Raw genomic sequence first — 19,058 nt, forward strand, 5'->3', positions numbered from 1 at the left:
GCTCTGTTGCCAACCATTCGCCTGGCTGAATGAAAAGGTCGATTTGGGGTTAGCTTATTTCATTTTGTTTATTATTTTACTTGAACTTTATCTACTTTGTATTCAAATAATAGATGATATAAAATAGTTGGATAAACATTATTTGTAAATTATGATTGTCAAAACTAATAATTGGCCCAAGCAACCAAATAGAAAGATCTAACTTGATGTTTTATCAAACAAATTTCCCCCTTTGCTGATGCTAATCTTGCTGCATAAACACAGGTTTAAAACCAAGTTCAATAGATTGCCTAACTGCATCTAAACCTAACTGAGTCTTTCTACTTATCTCACCCCACCTTCTATCACACCACCTTTCACTATTCTTTACTCCTTTTACAAGCCGAGCAAATTCTTGAACCATAAGACCTTCTTGAGGAAGTTGAGACTCAACTACAACTTCCACCGGTTCAACACTTCCCTCGGTCTGAACATCGACACACTTCACCCCAGTAGTGAGGAAGAACGAAGCCGAACTTTCTTGATATGGAATCGCTTGATCATGTAAACGAACAGACCCATTTGAACCGCACACGGTCAAGTCCATGGACACATGAGAAAGAAAGGAACGATAGAAGGTTGCATTTGTCTTGGGTTCTTCCTCCCAGTGAAAAGATGCATTGCAACCCAAAATGACTCCCTTTGAATTAAGGGTAGCTTCAGGTAATGCTGTAACATAAGTGGGCATTTTATAGTTAACTACCCATAAGATAAGTCCAATGCAATACCAACCTAAGTCACCCAATGCTCCAAGTGCATCACATTCTGGATTAATCCTTATGTTGCTGTCTAAAAACTCTGGGTCTGCCAGAAAAGATGATGCACAACAAACCTGTAAAAATAACTTCAGTTAAAACCATCAATCTAAACCGATAGTTGTAGGCTTAAACTATGTTATATAACAGTTAGTATAATTTACCGAGCAAATATGTCCAAAAATGGTTGAATCAGAGATAATCTGGTGAATTTTGGCAGTTCTAGGGTGATGATACCACATAGTCCCATCCATAAACTGCACTCCATTAATGTCGCAAGCTTTCAATATTTGGTCTAACTGAGCTGAGTCTAAGGCAGTAGGCTTTTCAAGCAACAAATGTTTCTTCTTAAAGGCTGCTAAAACTGCCCATTCGACGTGTAGACTAGTGGGTAATGGCATATAAACTGCATCCACATCTGGGTCATCTAGTAGCTCGATGTATGTACCATAAATCTTGACTGAAATTGCCTCATTTAACCCATTTTTGGTTGCGAATGCCTCTGCTTTTTGGAGCGAGCGACTAGCAATCGCGTGGAGCGTGGCGTTTGGGGCTAGCTTAATGGCTCTGCATATTTTTCTAGCTATCCTTGCACATCCCATGATGCCAAAACGCACTGGTTCTTGATTTCCTTCCATTTTAGATTGGTATTGTGTATTTCACTTTACAATTGATATCAAATTGGGTGGATAAGAAGTGTGGTTTAGCTTTCACTGAAATTATTTTGATGGTAGGGTTACCAATTGGTCCAATAAGTCCATTTCTTGAGCCTCAATAACTATTGAATAGATTGGTTGGGGGATGAAATACTTTTATTTGAGTAATGCATGTGGAGGAGATGAATTTGGGTTCTAATATTACAAAAAATACCTTTGTTTAGTTACCAATTTGCAATCAACAAGAATTCTCTTAACCACTCTCCACTTTTTAGCCATTTTTAACAAATTAAAGAAGAAATAAAGCGAAGATTATTCAATTATGTGATTGTAGTGGTAAAACCAGAGAATCTTGAAGTTTGAACAGAAAAATTGAGATCCTTATGAACAAAAGCATTCAAAGAAAAACTGCAGCAGAAAGAAGAAGAAAATATAAGTTGTTTGTAGAACTTTCTAGTAGATTAGATGAGTAAATGCTAAATTGATACTTGATTGAAATGTTCCAGGCATAAGATATCTCTATGATTAGTGAGAAGCAAAAAGAATATAGAGAAATAAGCTATATAGAGGGAAGAAATAAGCAAAAAGAAGAAAATATAGTGGCATCATGTGCAAAAAACGTGATAAGTCAAACATCCACTTGACGGTCAGCTGTTTTCTGTTAAGCGGTATTGTTTTACAAACGTTTGCGGTTATATAAGATAGTTTTTTCCAAAAAAATAGAATAGGTTTTTTTTTTTCAAAATATGGTATAAAATAGGTAGCTTTTTGCAATTTTTTTATGATTCATATTTTTGGATTGGAGTTTATACGATATCTAGAAAGATGAAATAATTTTTAGAGAAAGAAAGTAAATTGTATTTTTTTTATTTTCAGACTATAAGACAGGCCAAAAAATAAAAGAAATAATTGAGAATGGAAACTAGAATTTTAGTATTCTCGCCCATCGAGACAAAATCTGTATTGCCATATTTAAAACAACTCGTTTTATATGATACCGTCTCATTTAAGAATTTGTGTATTTATATTTCTTTTCTTAAGTATATTTGGTTACACAAAAACTTGCGCGAGACAGTCTCATATTGAGACCGTCCATATGGGCCGACACAATAGCCAAAAATTGAAAAATAAAAATGACCCAAATCCTAGAAATTAAAGAATAAAAGTCAATTTTGACCTTAAATGTATCAATTTTGACCTTATAAATATCAATTTCAACTTAAAATAACCTAAAATAAATCAATTAAAGTAAAAAATTTAAATTTTGACCTAAAAGTGATTAATTTTGACATTGAACTGATCAATTTCTACTTACAAATTTATAACCTTAGATGAATAAATTATTTTAAAGTCTTCTATTTCGACTTTATGTGAACATATTTGGAGAGCAATCATTTGAGCAATAGAATCTGACTGATGACCTTGTGCGCGAGTTTGTGAAGATTGGTTGAAATCTCTGTATTGTTGCCATCATGAAGATTACCATGACTATAGTAGTGTTGCAATGGAACTGCACCAAGATAGGGTCCTTCGAACTCCTAGTCTTACACACAATTAGCCTTCTCAATTTGCAGTAAGGTTGATTGACTCAAACACATACACTCAGCACTCCAATCCACCTAAGAAACCAATTCTTGGTTCTCAGGCTAGCCCTTAGTCTCCCCTTAATGGCTTCACTCACCAATTAGGATGACTCCACACACCTTTCTCTGAGTTCCACTCAATAAATGGAAAGGTTGCACTCTAAATTGTTCCACAATTTAGAAACTCAGAAAGTGTTCCACACTTCTCTGTAATGGCTGATTGTTCAAACACACGCATACACAAGGAAATGTGAGAAGAGGATTGTTTAACTCTTGAAAAAAATGAGTAATGAAGAAATGAAAATCTGAATAAGAATGAATGACTCATTACACAATGATTAGAGGTCTATAGCACCAAGATAGGGTCCTTCGAACTCATACTCTTACACACAATCAGCCTTCTCAAATTGCAGTAAGGTTGATTGACTCAAACATACACACTCAGCACTCCAATCCACCCAAGAAACCAATTCTTGGTTCTCAGGCAAGCCCTTAGTCTCCCCTTAATGGTTTCACTCACCAATTAGGATGACTCCACACACCTTTCTCTGAGTTCCACTCAATAAATGGAAAGGTTGCACTCTAAATTGTTACACAATTTAGAAACTCAGAAAGTGTTCCACACTCTTCTGTAATGGCTGATTGTTCAAACACACGCATACACAAGGAAATGTGAGAAGAGGATTGTTTAACACTTGAAAGAAAATAAGTAATGAAGAAATGAAAATGAACATGAATTGATGAATGACTCATTACACAATGATTAGAGGTCTATAGCACCAAGATAGGGTCCTTCGAACTCCTAGTCTTACACACAATCAGCCTTCTCAATTTGCAGTAAGGTTGATTGACTCAAACACACACACTCAGCACTCCAATCCACCCAAGAAACCAATTCTTGGTTCTCAGGCCAACCCTTAGTCTCCCCTTAATGGCTTCACTCACTAATTAGGATTACTCCACACACATTTCTCTGAGTTCCGCTCAATAAATGAAAAGGTTGCACTCTAAATTGTTCCACAATTTAGAAAATCAGAAAGTGTTCCACACTCTTCTGTAATGGCTGATTGTTCAAACACACGCATACACAAGGAAATGTGAGAAGAGGATTGTTCAACACTTGAAAAAAATGAGTAATGAAGAAATGAAAATCTGAATATAAATTGATGAATGACTCATTACACAATGATTAGAGGTCTATATATAGGTTTCTAAAATCTAACGACTAGTTTACATCATGTGACAAACAACACTTTACTTAAACAGAAAATAGAAAATAGCCTAAGTCCCAGATTGCTGTCAGTTATGATCTGCTGACTGGGGCATCTTGTGCTTGGATTTCAGAGGTCTGTGTGTATCATCAAAAGTGTTCTTGGACCTTGGTGGCTAGACCCATGTGTAGAGATGACACTTCTGGGTTGGTTCCGGCCTGGGTGCATCTGGTTAATGTTCAGGCAGTGTTGTAAAGTGGCCTGGTCGTCAGAATATTGGCAATCAGTTACCTTGTTGATCAGTGAGTTGTTTGAGGTTGCTGTTGGTTTTCCTTGCTCTTCCTGGGTTGGAACTTGGACCTGGTTTGCTCTCTTCTTGTTTTCTTCATGATTTTGGGTTGGATTATCATCATGGGTTGAGCTATGTACTTGAATTAGTGTTGGTTCAATCTGGTCATCATCTTCTACTGAACCATGGGTTGGCTGTTGTGCACATGGTTTAGGAACATTTACCAAGATTTGATATGTATGGAAATGAATTTGGGGTAGTAAAGCAAGTTTCTGTTCATAATGGATCTGAAAATAAAGCTGTAAGAGTAGTGTTTGCTTACCCTGAATGTGAAGGTGGAGGAAGTGTCGATCTCGAGTTATGTTTGCCGATTGATTCAATGAATGCACTTGAAATGATAAAGAGTTCATGGCTACTGACTCTTTGTTATAAAAAAAATTTAATTTTAATCTAAAAGTGATCAATTCAAACTTTAAATGATAATTAAATATAATAATGATCATAATCCAAAGGTATCAATTATTACCTTAAATAGATTAATTATTGATCTTATATGGGGAAAAATTATATTTGAACTACTTGGGCTATTAATTTTATATTGAAACAGTTGCTCAAAAGATTAGCTGACTAGCCGGTCTCCTGAGAGACTGTCTCTTAGAGAGAGACAGTCTCTCAAACCCAGTCTATTAAAAGTTAATGTCCACTTACTGTATCCTTAATGCCTACTTAAATTATCCTGAATGCCGACTTACAATATACTTAATGCCCATCGAAAAGTATTTTAAATGTCTACTTACAATATTCTTAATGCCTACTGAAAAACTTAGCCTACAAGCCTACTTACCATATTCTTAATGCTTACTTACAATGGGGGTGTTTGGCAAATTAGCTTATTGAGCAATTTTAGTTTATTTTGATACAGATAGAGGGTTGGGTAGTCAAACCAGCTCATGCTAGTGTTTGGTGAATTAGCTGGTTGAAACAGCTTATTGATATGAATAAACTATTTTTCAACAAGTTGTTTATAATAACGGGTTCAAAGTCAACAAATTAAAGTAGTTAATACAATCAGTTGGTAAAATCAACCACCATAATAAGCTATCGGCCATATTTAATGTCCACTAAGTAAGTACTTAAGTACTTACAATATTCTTAATGCCTACTTACAATATTCTTAATGTCTATTGAAAAATTTACTCTGTGTTTTCCTTTTTGTACCAGCTCAATTAGAGATAGTCTCTTAAAAAGACCGTCTCTCACAAGAATTTGTGTTAACTGATTTAGTTATCCGAATTACAGTGACCGATGTCTATAACTAGGCCTAGAGGTGTTTATTCGGGTGATCGGGTCGGTCTCGGACGGGTGTCATTCGGTTCGTTTGTATTTCGGATCGATTATTTTTCGGTTATGTGTTACGCTAGGTAACACTCGGGTGGGGTCGGCTAGTCACGGTTCAGTTGAAGATCGGTTATTCGAGCTATCGGGTTAGCATCGGTTCGGTGTTGGTTGAAATTCAAGTCGAGTGTCAATCGGTCTCGGGTTGTCATCGGTTAATAATTGGTTCGATTCTGCCGGGTACAAATCGGGTGTGGGTTTTTTTTAAAAAAGAATTCGGTTACGTATTATTAATTACTATCGATCGATTCAATATCAGATTAATTGTTAGTTATTTTTTAATTTATGACAAGATTCCCTCTACTTAAAGCAAAATAGTTAAAAAATGCAAATCAATTAGTGATCATTATTACTTTATGACTTTTATTTGTTTGACCGGAAATTAAAATTATAAAGTTCTATCAATTTTCATCTAATTTGATTAAAAGTAGTTAGATAAACATTGACCATTGATTATTAACTCTAAATATATGAAACCATGTATTTATAAAATTTAATTTATTAAAATATCTAATACTTTATTAGATTAACTAATAAGATGATTGAATATGAGTCTATCATACTTCTATGTTAAAAATTGGTTCAGGTTTACAGCAGTTCGATCTAAAATTCGTTTGGGTTAAGTTGGTTTTAGCCGGATCGAGTTTGGTTTCGAGCATGATTTGGGTCAGATATGACTCGGGTCGATCATTATTAGGTACGGGTAATCTCGTTTAACAGTTATGTGTCGGTTACAGCTTGGGTTCAGCTTTCCAATTTTCGGTTATCAACCGGTTCGAGTACTGTCGGTTCGATAAACGTAAAAAAGAAACACATTTTCAAGACGGTTTACTTCTAGTTTCGGTTTAAATTTTGAATCGGGTCACTTTTGAACAGCACTGGGCCCGTGTAGGAAACTAGATTTTGGGCATAACATGTTCGTTGCTATAAAAGGGTCCATTAATCATTTCACCGTTATTTTAATCTCTGCAGAACTCCAGAGGAGTCTAGACTCCTCCTGAAATTTCACCTTATGACACTCATTAACTTTTTCTTACTACTAAATATACGGACTAAAATTTAAATCTTTAATAACTTCCCTTTTGTGCTTTCTTCGTTCTTCTCTCGAGTTCCTTGTGATCACTTTTAATATTAACCTAGGGTTTTACTACGTTGTGAATTCTTTCATTTGTTCTTTTAGTGATACCAATGGAGGATTACGCTTCAATTAAGATTAAGAGGAAGGATTTGGACGAAGTTAATGACGATTTTTCCGATTTTTCTCTCTCTGCTCCCGCTCGTAAAATTCGTCGCCTGGTATGATTTGCCCTGTATTTCTCTGTAACTATGGTTTTATGCTGTTTCTGTTTCGTCGAATTATTCGTTTGATACGATTGTGTGTTTCATGTATGATCACAATTAGTTTTAATAATCAAGAATTTGGTGGAAAAGGGGGCAGTAATCTTTAATTTTCTAAATTTGTTCCGATGAATGTGTTGGCGAAAAGGAAGTTTGATAGTTAATGAATGAACTGTTAATTGTTTTTCATATTATGTTTCTTTGCAATTGGAGATGGTTAAGCTGATTAATTAGTTACTTTTGCGTGATTTTAGATTTCATTGGATGATTTTAGAAATTTCTGTCAACTAGATGCAATTAATTGGGTGGGAACTTGGAACGAGAGTTCTTATTCCGTTCGGTTGGATAACGCGTAGGTAAATAAAGAGTAAATCACAATTATGTGTCCTAATTCTCATAGAAGGGGTGTTGAAAATTTATTTTACTCCCTCTTATTCAGCTTAAGAGTACTATTTGACTTTTTACGGATTTTAAGAAGAGTTAAAAGTGGAACCCTAGGGGTAGGAAAGAGATTGAAAATAGGATAAAGCTACTAAGGGCATACCAGTTAAAAACTAATACTAAAAATAGAAATTGGACAATTAAGATGACTTGACCATAAAAAAGAAATGGGACACATAAGCTGAATAGGAGGGAGTATCTTTTATCTTATTTTGTTCGGTCGGTCTATCCCCCTTGAATCACACCAACCTATTTAGAAAAGTTAATCTAATCTTTGATATATGGGCTAAATAGCTCAATTAATACAAATTTATGAGAAAATAAAAACATAAACTATTTGTCTTGAAATAAAAACATAAACAATATGTCTTTGAGAGATGGCCTCTCATAAAAATAACGGATAATCTTTTAATCTATATAAATAATATAATATAATAAAAATTTAATCTTAAAAGATGACAATATTTTTTATATTGATCCGGCACGTCCGACCCTTTACAACAAATAATAACCAAACCTTAATTATAATATTAAACTTTCGGTTTAGTTAGTTTTTAACACGTTTGTAGAAGCGATAAGAGGTTAATAGTTTGAATCTCAACTACCATTTATTTAAAGTGGAATATTCAGTATCTATGTGCATTCATGGCCTCAATCATCAACTTATATGTTGAATTGAATCCATGACATGAACACTTCTGTTGAATACCTCTAGTTGGAATGCTACTAATTTTTTGCTTTAATAATAATAAATTAATAATAATTATTATTTTGTTATGCTTGATTGAACTAATTATGTTAAGCTTGATTGAACTGGGATTTAAATAATTGGCTGTTTGAAGTTTTTTTTTGGTTATGGGATTGAGTAGGATGCTGAGTCGCCGCACATAATTGCGGAGCAAGAGGCTGATTTTGAGGTTGGGTACGAACATCGCTTACCTGAAAGCACAATGTTCAATGGTTCAGAAAACAGATCGAAGTCGGTGGTTATTGAGGAACTACCTTCCGTTCCAGAGGATGAAAAAAAAGCTATTGTTCTGTTCAAACCTATGAATAATAACCCTTTTTCTCAGAGGAATTTATCTGTTGACGCCAATTTCATATCCAATTTCATAAGTGAGTCCCCTGCTTCTTGCTTCATGCTTCATGCTTCATGCTTCATGCTTCATGCTTGACCGTTGCCTGTTGGTTCTCAAAATTGCTCATTATTCACTTAAATCTCATTTCAGATGAAGGTTACTGGGGCAACAAGCTAAATTTTAGTAGACTCGTAGACGAGGATGAATCTCTGGAAAATGGCAACGATAATGACAAGGAGAACGCATGTAAGGCTGTGATCCCTTGGGTACCTTCTCAGACACTCAACCCATTACCAGAAAGACTTGCTCCTCAAACAGAGGTTTTGGAATCAATGGATGCAGAAGAAATGGATGTTGCGACAATGGAGATTGAGGATGTGAATGCAGATGTTTCAAATGTTGGACATGAAGAACTTTCTAGACTTAATGAAGGATTGCAACTTCAACAGCATCAACCGTATCAGCAGTGTCAACCATATCAACAGCAACATTGCTTGTTTCCACAACCTCCTCAAAATACAACCACTCCCGTTGTGTGGTACAGGTGATGAGGCTATTGTCTAGTAATGTAGGTTGGAAAATAGCTGTGATAGGAGGAGATTTTGAGGGAAATGTGTACTAAGACATTTTTGACCATTGTTAAATATGAAATATATTATTGAATTTGTAATTGTGTTACCTTATTAATTAATATTTACTTGTTATATGATAAATACTTTTAAGTTTTTTATTTGATTTGCATTATTTTTTAGGCTTTTAGATGAATTGGGGAAAAAATCATTTTCACTCTAGTTAATATTATGTATTTAAATTTAAGTACTTCCTTTTAAATTTTTTTTTCCCGAATTCAAACATTTTATTTCCATTTGAATCAACACAAAATTTGTGATCAAAAATTGAATCATGCCCTAATTACAAAAATTATAAGGCAAATTAGGTATTTCTTTGATGATATTATGTACATCATTATCCTTTTGGGGATTTTCACGTGTATTAGATATTTAGATCTAGTGTTGAAGAAGAGTAACGCACGAACAAAAATCAAAATTCGTGAATAAAAAATTGAATTCAAAATCTATCCAAAATCAAATTCACATCAAATTAATTCAACCTAGATTCGAAAACCAAAGTAATTGAAATAATTAAGATGAGAATTGAAGCGAGGCGAAAAAAACCCAAATTTGAAGATATAAGAAGAAACTCAGATTCTGAATCTAGTAAGCGAACTAACGAGAAAATCCTTATCAATTTTAGGAAGAGAGAGATAAAGTAGAGAAGATCTCGATGAAATTGAAGATGAGAGAGAGAGAGAGATAGAGAGTAGATTTATATGGAAGATGAATTCTACTGAGATGGGAAAGAATATGTAAGGGAAGCAAAGAGACTGAAGATTATAAATCTAGGGTTTTTCAAACCGAGAAGAATAAAGAGGAAGGCGAGTGGTTTGTAAGATAGAGGGTAGAATTTTTTAAAAATTGAGGGTAGGGTTGGTTGGGTGGGTAGATTAATAAGTATAACCGAGTTTGTTTTAGGGCTCGTTTGGATTGAATGTATATTTAAGGGGATAAAAAAAGTCACACTAATGGAGCAAAGATAATTAGGGATGCAAATGAAATAGTCGAAATAATTGTAAAAGAGGTATGAAAATAAACCAAAAAAGATGAATTAAAAAAACGACGATTTTCCTTATTTGGAGGAAAATAATTCTCCTACCCTTCCCTAGGGTAAATTTATATCATAAAATGAGGGAACTAATTGCTATTTTATGCATCAGTCGGTGAGAGACTGTCTCTTAGGCCCAGCCTATTAAACCTGAATGTCCATTTACAGTATCCTTAATGCGTACTTACATTATCCTTAATGCCTATTTACAATATACTTACAACAACTCTCTTGAGAGACGTATCTCAATCCCAGCCATTAAAAATTAATTTGCCGTATTCTTAATGCCTACTTACATTATTCTTAATGCTTACTTACCATATCCTTAATGCATACTTTCAATATCTTAAATATCTACTTATATCATTCTTAATGCCCACTTACAAAATTTTAAAAAAATATATAATGGGTCGGCTCGATAGAGATGGTCTCTCAAAGAGACTGTCTCTTACAAGAATTTGTGATGTACTTAATGCCTAATCGAAAAAGTACTTAAAATGCCTATGTATAATACTCTTAATGCCTACCGAGAAACTTAGCCTATAAGCCTACTTACCATATCCTTAATGCTTACTTACAATATTTTTAATGCCTACTTACAATATAATTAATGCCCGTCGAGTAAGTACTTATGATATTCTAAATGCCTACTTACTATATTCTTTATGCCTACCGAGAAACTTACTCTATATTTTCCTTTTTGGGTTAGCTCAATTAGAGATGGTCTCTCAAAGGAATTTGTGTTTATTCATTTTTCATTACTTTGATCATGTAACTAACTAATTAATTTTGTTTTTCTACTTTGACTTTTATTAATCACCTTTAATATTTACACTTAATTCAAACAGACCCTTGGTTTAATTAAGTTTAGTTTAAGATAAATAGGGTGGATTAGTTGGGATTAATAAGGATGTATGAGTAAATAGGGTAAAGTTAGTATGAAAAACATGGTATTTACTCTGATTAGAGCATCAAATGCACCATTAAGAGACCAATAATTATTTGACGCGCCAATTGTTGTAGCCGTTTATCCAAGGCGATACTTTTGAGATTGTAGAAGACATCTGCTGAGGACATCATTTAGAACATTTTTTGATAGTCTAGTGAGGCTATAAATACCCCAAGCCAAGCCATTAATAAGGTAACTAGCATTCAACTGAAAATACAATTTACTCAATAGAGTTATTCATGGATGGGCTTGGGCGGGTAGTTGACCAAATAGTACCTAAAAATTCTACCTGCGGGCTCAAATATTCAAAAGCCCGCTCGCATTTGTGGGCAGATATTTTTGTCGCTACCCGCCCATTTTTAAAACATAAAATATATATAAATCATATTATAAAGTTAAGTTTTAATAACAATTAAAATACAATACATTGTCTAAAATACTCTAAATATATATAAAGTCTCAAAATACTCAAATTACATGAATATTGAATATAGATGGTGGAGTCGGCTACTTGTTTGAACTTTGATAGTCGACTGCTTGAGTGCTTTGAAGGTTAAAAATATTGAATATAGACGGTAGAATTACAAACTTTAAAGTCTAAAAGAAGCAAACCCTAGTGCTAGTACAAAAGTAATAAATTAATTACTAAGGTTGGGTATGGGTCATATAGTAATACTAGTTTGATAATTAATAAAATTAATTATTTAATAAATAATATATTAAACTAAGCGGGCGGGCGGGTATACCCGCGGGTATTTTTTTGGTGTTGCTACCCCCCATTTATCTTGGCGTAGGGGTATTACCCGTCCAAACTTTAAATTTTTTTGAAAAACGTTGTTCATGTCTGCCCGTTTTTCGAGCCGATGGGGTCGAGCCTGGCGGGTAGCCCGCCCATGAACAGCTCTATTACTCAAACATAAGAATCAAACAATTTATTACTTTTGGATTGATTAAGAACTAAAAATATTCTATTGATCTTCAAAAGATAATTAGAACTTTGTAAGAACATATATTGAATAAGACAGGGTTATGCTCATTAAATTCATACATTAAAGCATCACGCTGAAAAAGCCCTAACAAACATCCACCAAGGTAAAGCCACAATGCGCTTAAAGAGGTCTTGTTAGGTAAATTTCATCATATAAACACTGACTAGAGCGTCGAAGTAGGTCCCTGGAAAACCATTCGGGATCCTCCTATCCTTTGTTCATTTTGCAAGTCAGCATGACATTTCGAAGAGTGGTCTTATTGCAAGATTTGACTGGATAATAAGAACGAACCTCAAATCCCACCATAATCCCTTACTCAAGGACACATTATTGGACTAAACCTGATTTAGTCATTAATTAATTAGATCTTGTTCAAAGACAGGATCAGAGATGTAATCACCAAATGAACTCATATTAGTGCATTTTGCCACATAAAACGACATTGAAAATCTCTCAAATTCTCTGTTGTTCCTCTAAGACCAATAGATGTTGTAATGAGAGCTAGAATAGAGTTTGAAATTCAATACTCAATATCACCAAGATCAAAAGTATGAAGTACCTTAATGAACAAATTATACTCTTAATGAAATGACAATGTTTGTAGGAAATAAACAATGCAAATAAAGGACACAAAGATTTATGATGTTCACCCAATGTAGGCTACGTGTTTAGAGGTGTGTAGTATTTTGATTATACTATAACAATGGAGATCAAAGAACTCTTATAATAGAGAATAAGAAAAGATTAAGGCTATGTGTTGCTAAGGGGTTATTTTTTTGATGATTCCAATGAGCATATAAGCTCTCTATTTATAGAGCCTTTGTACTTAATATATTACATAATCACGAGCATTAAAAGTCAAAACAGTTGCAAGTATATGAATTGAATAAAAAATACAATACTAGGCCATTAGACTGGGCTGCTCGTTTGAGCCACCAAGTTACTCGTTTAAGCGGCCGACAAGTGCAACTTCTAACCATTCTAAATTGAGTTCTCGTACGAGCACTATTTATTCTTGTTTGAGCACTGCTTTGCTAAACCTTGATCTGGAGCATTTTGATCTTGTTTCTCGTTCAAAGCAAGATACTTCTTTTGGATGCCTTGTAGCACCTTGTGCAGCATTAGAATGTTGGACTTATAAGCTTTCTCATTAAGTACATTCATTATTATTACCATTACAACATATGTTTAAGACACGTTAATGCATTTATAACACAATGTATTTACATAAACATTCAAACACACTTTAACTCACATTTTAACGCCCGTCTAAATGCATATACTCAACTCACAACTTAATGCACACCTTGATGGTGCACTCACGTCACAATGACTCAAACAGATGTAGAGACGAATAAATATAAGAGGGGAAAAAAGGGGCTTTCTGAACCAAGTAACATCTCTGACTCAAAGGACACACAACACAAGGATGGTGCACATGGACTAACAACTCACAATCAGCTAACTGTGGAGGAAGAATTTAAAGACAGCAGCCACACTCTGACAACTTGAAAGACTAATGCAACTACATTACAAGGATTAAGAACTGAAGGACCTTGCATCACAGTATACATAGGAGTTGAAGGCAAATCAGACTCTAAAGAGGAGTAGTTACTTTAATTTTTAGTTCCGATAAAGAGTCTTGAAGACATTTTTGTCATTTTATGCCTTGTTGGCAAAATAACAATCTTGAGGTTAGTTTGTGTCCTTCAGAATTGTTGGAGGGAAAACCTATATAAACACCTTAATGTATTCATTTTAGTTCTTTCATGATTCAATAATAACAGATTATTACCTTAAGGTAGTTTCTTTAGAAAGAGTAACTTTCTAGAGGAAGAAGGGTATTCTTCCTAACCTGGGTATTATCTTGAGTGAAGCACGGATTCTATCTCCGCAATTCCACTACAACTGTAACAGGAGCGGCAATCTCGATACATAATTAACATTTAATAATAATGTTTAATACAAAAATTATTGCGGAAGTCTCAAAATACTGAACCGTTAAAAACTTTAAATCATAAAACTAAAACTTTAAAACAAAAATAAAATATTATTACCTCTGATAAGAAATATTGTTTCCTCAAAAAGAAAAAAAATACATCATCATCAAGTTACCAATAAAGATACAAAAAGCAGCTAAGTTCTCGATAGATAGTAATTGTTGCGGCCTGGATCGGAACCTGAACTAAATCCTGCCATCCATGATACGGATGACAGCCGATTGAATCAGTCAGCGCTTAATGCCGAGCATAATTTTCTATCCAGCTCAAAATACGGAAATTATACGCTACATTTACAAAATAATAATTTAAGTACGAACTTATACTTAATTGACACTACCGTATACTTTTACCACTTTCTTTTTCTGTTACATACTTTTAAGTCATTAAGATACCATTCTCGATCCTGACAGAAGTACGTTACTACCACTTATACAATTCGGTTATCTTAACACTTGAGTAAGTTCATTTGGTAAATACTCATAACCGTACCATGCATCATAGCATCAACACTAATCATGTTTATCACTAATCAACAAGCACATCAACATGACACCTGATATATGTAAGGGTCTGGTTAGGTGAGGACCGTAGTCCTAAACCCTAATTTTGGTGAGAGTCGTCACCCCTCCAATACAATATTTATGCTCGAGCTCTACAGGATAGGTAGCGAACTCCCTGTCTTACACCACATTTTACGTGTCGGCCAACACGGACGCCGGGATTTTACATGCCAGTCCATGGTTCGACATTACCTTACTATCAGGGTTATTCAATCAATACATTTCACACAAGTACATCACATTTTTATTACTACAAGTTGACTTTGAATTTGACTTTGACCAACCTAGGTGGTAACTTCATTTAATTAATATAATTCTTAATCATAACTTTTAATTTACCTTTACGTCTTTATATGTTCATTACTTAATTTTTACACATTAAATTTTATTTATAACTTTATTTTAATAGCTCACTAAATTCACACTAATAACTTAATATTCTATTAATAGTCTCCAGATTAGTATTTTCCACAAATAGCTACTAAAATCTATTTCTCTTGAAATAAGTTCCCAAAATCAAAATTTCCAACTTTAAAATAAATAAAACTTTATTCTCCTTACAAAATCAAACATTCTAATTAAAATTCAAGTTAAACTGCAACCTTTGGATAAGTTTCCAAAATTCAACAAGTTCACCAAAAATAATTATTTCAAGTTTGGAAAAACAAGTAAACTTATTAGATTCGCAAAAATCAACATTCTACTTATAAAACAAATAAAATTTATAATTTCAAAAAAATCAATATTTCACACATAGTTTAAGAACAAGTTTACTAAAACTACTTTTACATCTTTTTATATAAATTTTGGTCAAACAGTTAGCAAATAAAATATTATTTTGTACTAAATAGAAATTAAATGTCACAAAAGTTATTTTTTTTAATTATGAAATCTCATATATTCAAGAAAATCACTTCAATATTTAATAACTTATAAAGCTTTCTCAAAAATAACTTTTAAGAATTTATTTTAATATTATCACAAAATAGCTCATAATAATATAAAAAAAATAAATCAAACTCTTTTTCTTTTTAATATGATAATGGTCGAATGGCCTATGAGTATTTTGGGGCCTTTTTCACTAACAAAACAACTTCATTTAATTTATTATATTAAATTCTAGATTTAAATAATTAACATAACCACTAAAAAAAATAAAAACTTTACGCATTAACTTAGAAATTTACTATAACTTTAAGGATAAACTTAAATCTCTGAATAAAGTATAATAACAATATTCTTAATATAATCATACTTAGTAAAATACGTTCATAGAATAACTTACTACCTTATAAACTAGTTTGAAGGCTAACATAAACATATTAATAAAAAGTTCTAACATAAAACAAATTCTTAAATATAATAACATTTTTAATATAACACATAACTCACAAAATCATACTTACTATCACTAGAATATAATTTTGCACTCAACTTCCTAAACTTGTTCAAAGATTATTAAATTAACATACTAAAAATACTTTTAGCATACACATACTTAATATAATCTTGATCATAATTTCATTAAACTAACTTCCACTAAAATATATCCACATATTTCATACTTTGCATATTATAAAGTAAATATAATGTAAAATTCCACAAAAAGAGTAGGGTAAGAAGTTATACCATGCTAACACCAAGGATTAGTATTATGTACTAATTAGGAAAATAATAAGAAATAAGACCCTTCAAGATAGATAATAATGCTCCAAAGATAATTAATCCAAACTCCCAAAATAATGATGATGATTTAAGCTAAATAAAGAGTGTTCTAAGCTACATGTTCTTGAATTTCTTCAATTAATAAAGGTATTAATGTAGTAAGATTTTAATGAAGTTAAAGTATAAGAAAGAATGTTAGAAAGATTTGATGATAGTGGTGTAGGTGATCTCATGGCTAAGGGGGAGTATTTATAATGGGTTTGGGCAACTTTGTAGTTCATTAGATTGTATGAAAAAGAGTGTTAGGAGTATAGAAGAAGGTTAACTTGTGTAGGTGATTTAGAGTGTGTAAGTGAATGTTTAAGATTTTGGAGCGTAGAAGAAGGTTAACTTGTATAAGGAAATGGTGATAGCTTGTGTAAGTGATGAACATCATGAGTTACCATAGAAAGGATTTTGGTTCATCAAACTTTTGTTCTAGTATGTACAAGTGAATATACTTTAAAATAATGGGTAAATTATTTAATCATGAAAATATGTAGTTTATTTAAAATTTTGCTTAAATTATACTTAATGTTAATAATAAAAATACGACTCATTTTTATGTATAAAATAATTAAATCAAAACTATAAGGTTAAGATAATAAGTAGTAATGTTCGTTTAAGGACAAAAGTTAAAACGTAAAGTTTTATAAAACCGTGAATATAATAATAAAATTTTACTCTTCGTACTATAAAATAATAAAATAATATTTTAGTGCTTATAAAAAGATTTAAAACAAAATAATATTTTAAAGTTTAATATTTGAAAGAAATTACAAAATTGGAAAAGATTTAGGAATTAAAGAGGGTTTGAAATGGATAATCAAAGGATTAGAGATTTAATTGAAAATTCGGAATAATTAATCGAAGATTAAAATTAAGAATTTTGAGTCTGTTACAACAACCTTGGTGAGTGAAGACTTGATTAGGGTAGGAGGACATAAATTAAAAGGTGAGTGAAGCTGCATAAAGTCTTATCCATGATCAGTTCCATCTAATCATATCCAACAACTGTGCTCTATAATTGGCATAGTGTGCACACAGGATTTCAGATGATTGATTGTCCAAGAAAGTGATTCATCCTTACATGGTGCAAGGTTGTTGTAATAGTCTGAGTTAAAGTGAACCAGATATTCACATGTAAATATGAATTCAAGGTTACACGTCGGACATTTAAGTTAAACCGGATTCTAGGATCGACGACGTTCTAGTGACAAAGAAATAATTAAGTGACAACAAAAATAATAAGTCAACGGAAGTCTTAAAAGTTTACAATTTGAAAATCTTCTGGCCTCCTCTAAACTGTTTAATGTCTATGAGGTAAAAGTACTTGCGATAGAAAAATAAATTAAAGTTCACCAAATATATAATAATAATAATAATAATAATAATAATAATAATAATAATAATAATAATAATAATAATAATAATAATAATAATAATAATAATAAAATTCATCAGATTGTTCAACTTCAAGTTCTAGTATCCACTTCTCTCTCTTTCAAAACCCACCTGCCATCAACCTGCTAGTTGTCGAATGACAACATCATTGCACGTTCCAAAGAACATAAACCAGTACACGTCAAAGACTTCATACAGTCTATTATGTAGGTTTACATACAAGAAATGAGTTCATCCTAGCATGCAAAGGCTCTAACAATTTATATGTCATCTTTGACTTTTCAATCCTCAACTCATGTCGTTTGTCGTCCTGTTCGGGTTGCCGGAGTATTACCAATTTTTTAAAGAAATACACATGGGAGTGCTAATCCCAAGGCAACCTCCGACCTAAGACGTTGCCCGTCTTGTTTGGGTCGTCATAGGTAAAGTATGCATATCCTTATGGTGAACGTAATGATCCAAAACTTCCATGAGAATGATAATGATAATATTTCCAAGTCCAATGTAATAAACCAATAGGGTAGTAAACACAATCATCCTCAATTTACAACTTTATCTCCTTTCAAATTATTTGAGGTGTCTAAGCCATAAATGATATAAAATATCACATCATAGAATGAAAATAACATTACTTCACATAACTAATTACAAAATTATGGTATAAGCGTGTACCTTAATTGCACGACAATCCAATACAAAATCCCCACACATGTGGTATTTCAACTGCTTATGCACCAAGGTCCTAAATACAAACACACATACACAAAAATCACGTATTAGTACGTGTTCACACATCGAATACACTCTATTCCATCACAGTACTACTATACTTCATAATATTAAATGATTAAACAATAAAACTCAATGTGCTTTAATTCCAAAGATAACATGTAACTTTACAGCCCATTTCGGACAACTTACAAATTTTAAACAAAAAATCCAACTTCACCACTGTATCCGGAAGGCATCAACTACCTTGGGTACCTAATTTCATAATTTTA

General features: G+C 32.8%; 3 protein-coding genes across 4 annotated transcripts in view; 1 reads left to right on the forward strand and 2 right to left on the reverse strand.

The window, feature by feature from the left end:
• The window catches only part of LOC130814806 (oxysterol-binding protein-related protein 4B-like), a 988,965-nt gene that overhangs the window by 851,161 nt on the left and 118,746 nt on the right, over window positions 1-19,058 (reverse strand). The gene's annotated exons all lie outside the window — the stretch shown is intronic.
• Window positions 118-1,968, reverse strand: LOC130814809 (uncharacterized oxidoreductase At4g09670-like). Its single transcript, XM_057681028.1, has 2 exons — window positions 959-1,968; window positions 118-871 (listed from the first exon to the last, which is right to left on the reverse strand). Exons 1-2 carry the CDS (start codon window positions 1,430-1,432, stop codon window positions 242-244), a joined length of 1,104 nt encoding a protein of 367 aa, XP_057537011.1. The 5' UTR covers window positions 1,433-1,968; the 3' UTR covers window positions 118-241.
• On the forward strand, window positions 6,903-9,550 carry LOC130814819 (uncharacterized). The gene is made up of 3 exons (XM_057681040.1): window positions 6,903-7,224; window positions 8,577-8,823; window positions 8,937-9,550. Exons 1-3 carry the CDS (start codon window positions 7,117-7,119, stop codon window positions 9,332-9,334), a joined length of 753 nt encoding a protein of 250 aa, XP_057537023.1. The 5' UTR covers window positions 6,903-7,116; the 3' UTR covers window positions 9,335-9,550.

This window comes from Amaranthus tricolor, chromosome 6, assembly GCF_026212465.1.
Source record: "Amaranthus tricolor cultivar Red isolate AtriRed21 chromosome 6, ASM2621246v1, whole genome shotgun sequence".
Lineage (NCBI taxonomy): Eukaryota > Viridiplantae > Streptophyta > Magnoliopsida > Caryophyllales > Amaranthaceae > Amaranthus > Amaranthus tricolor.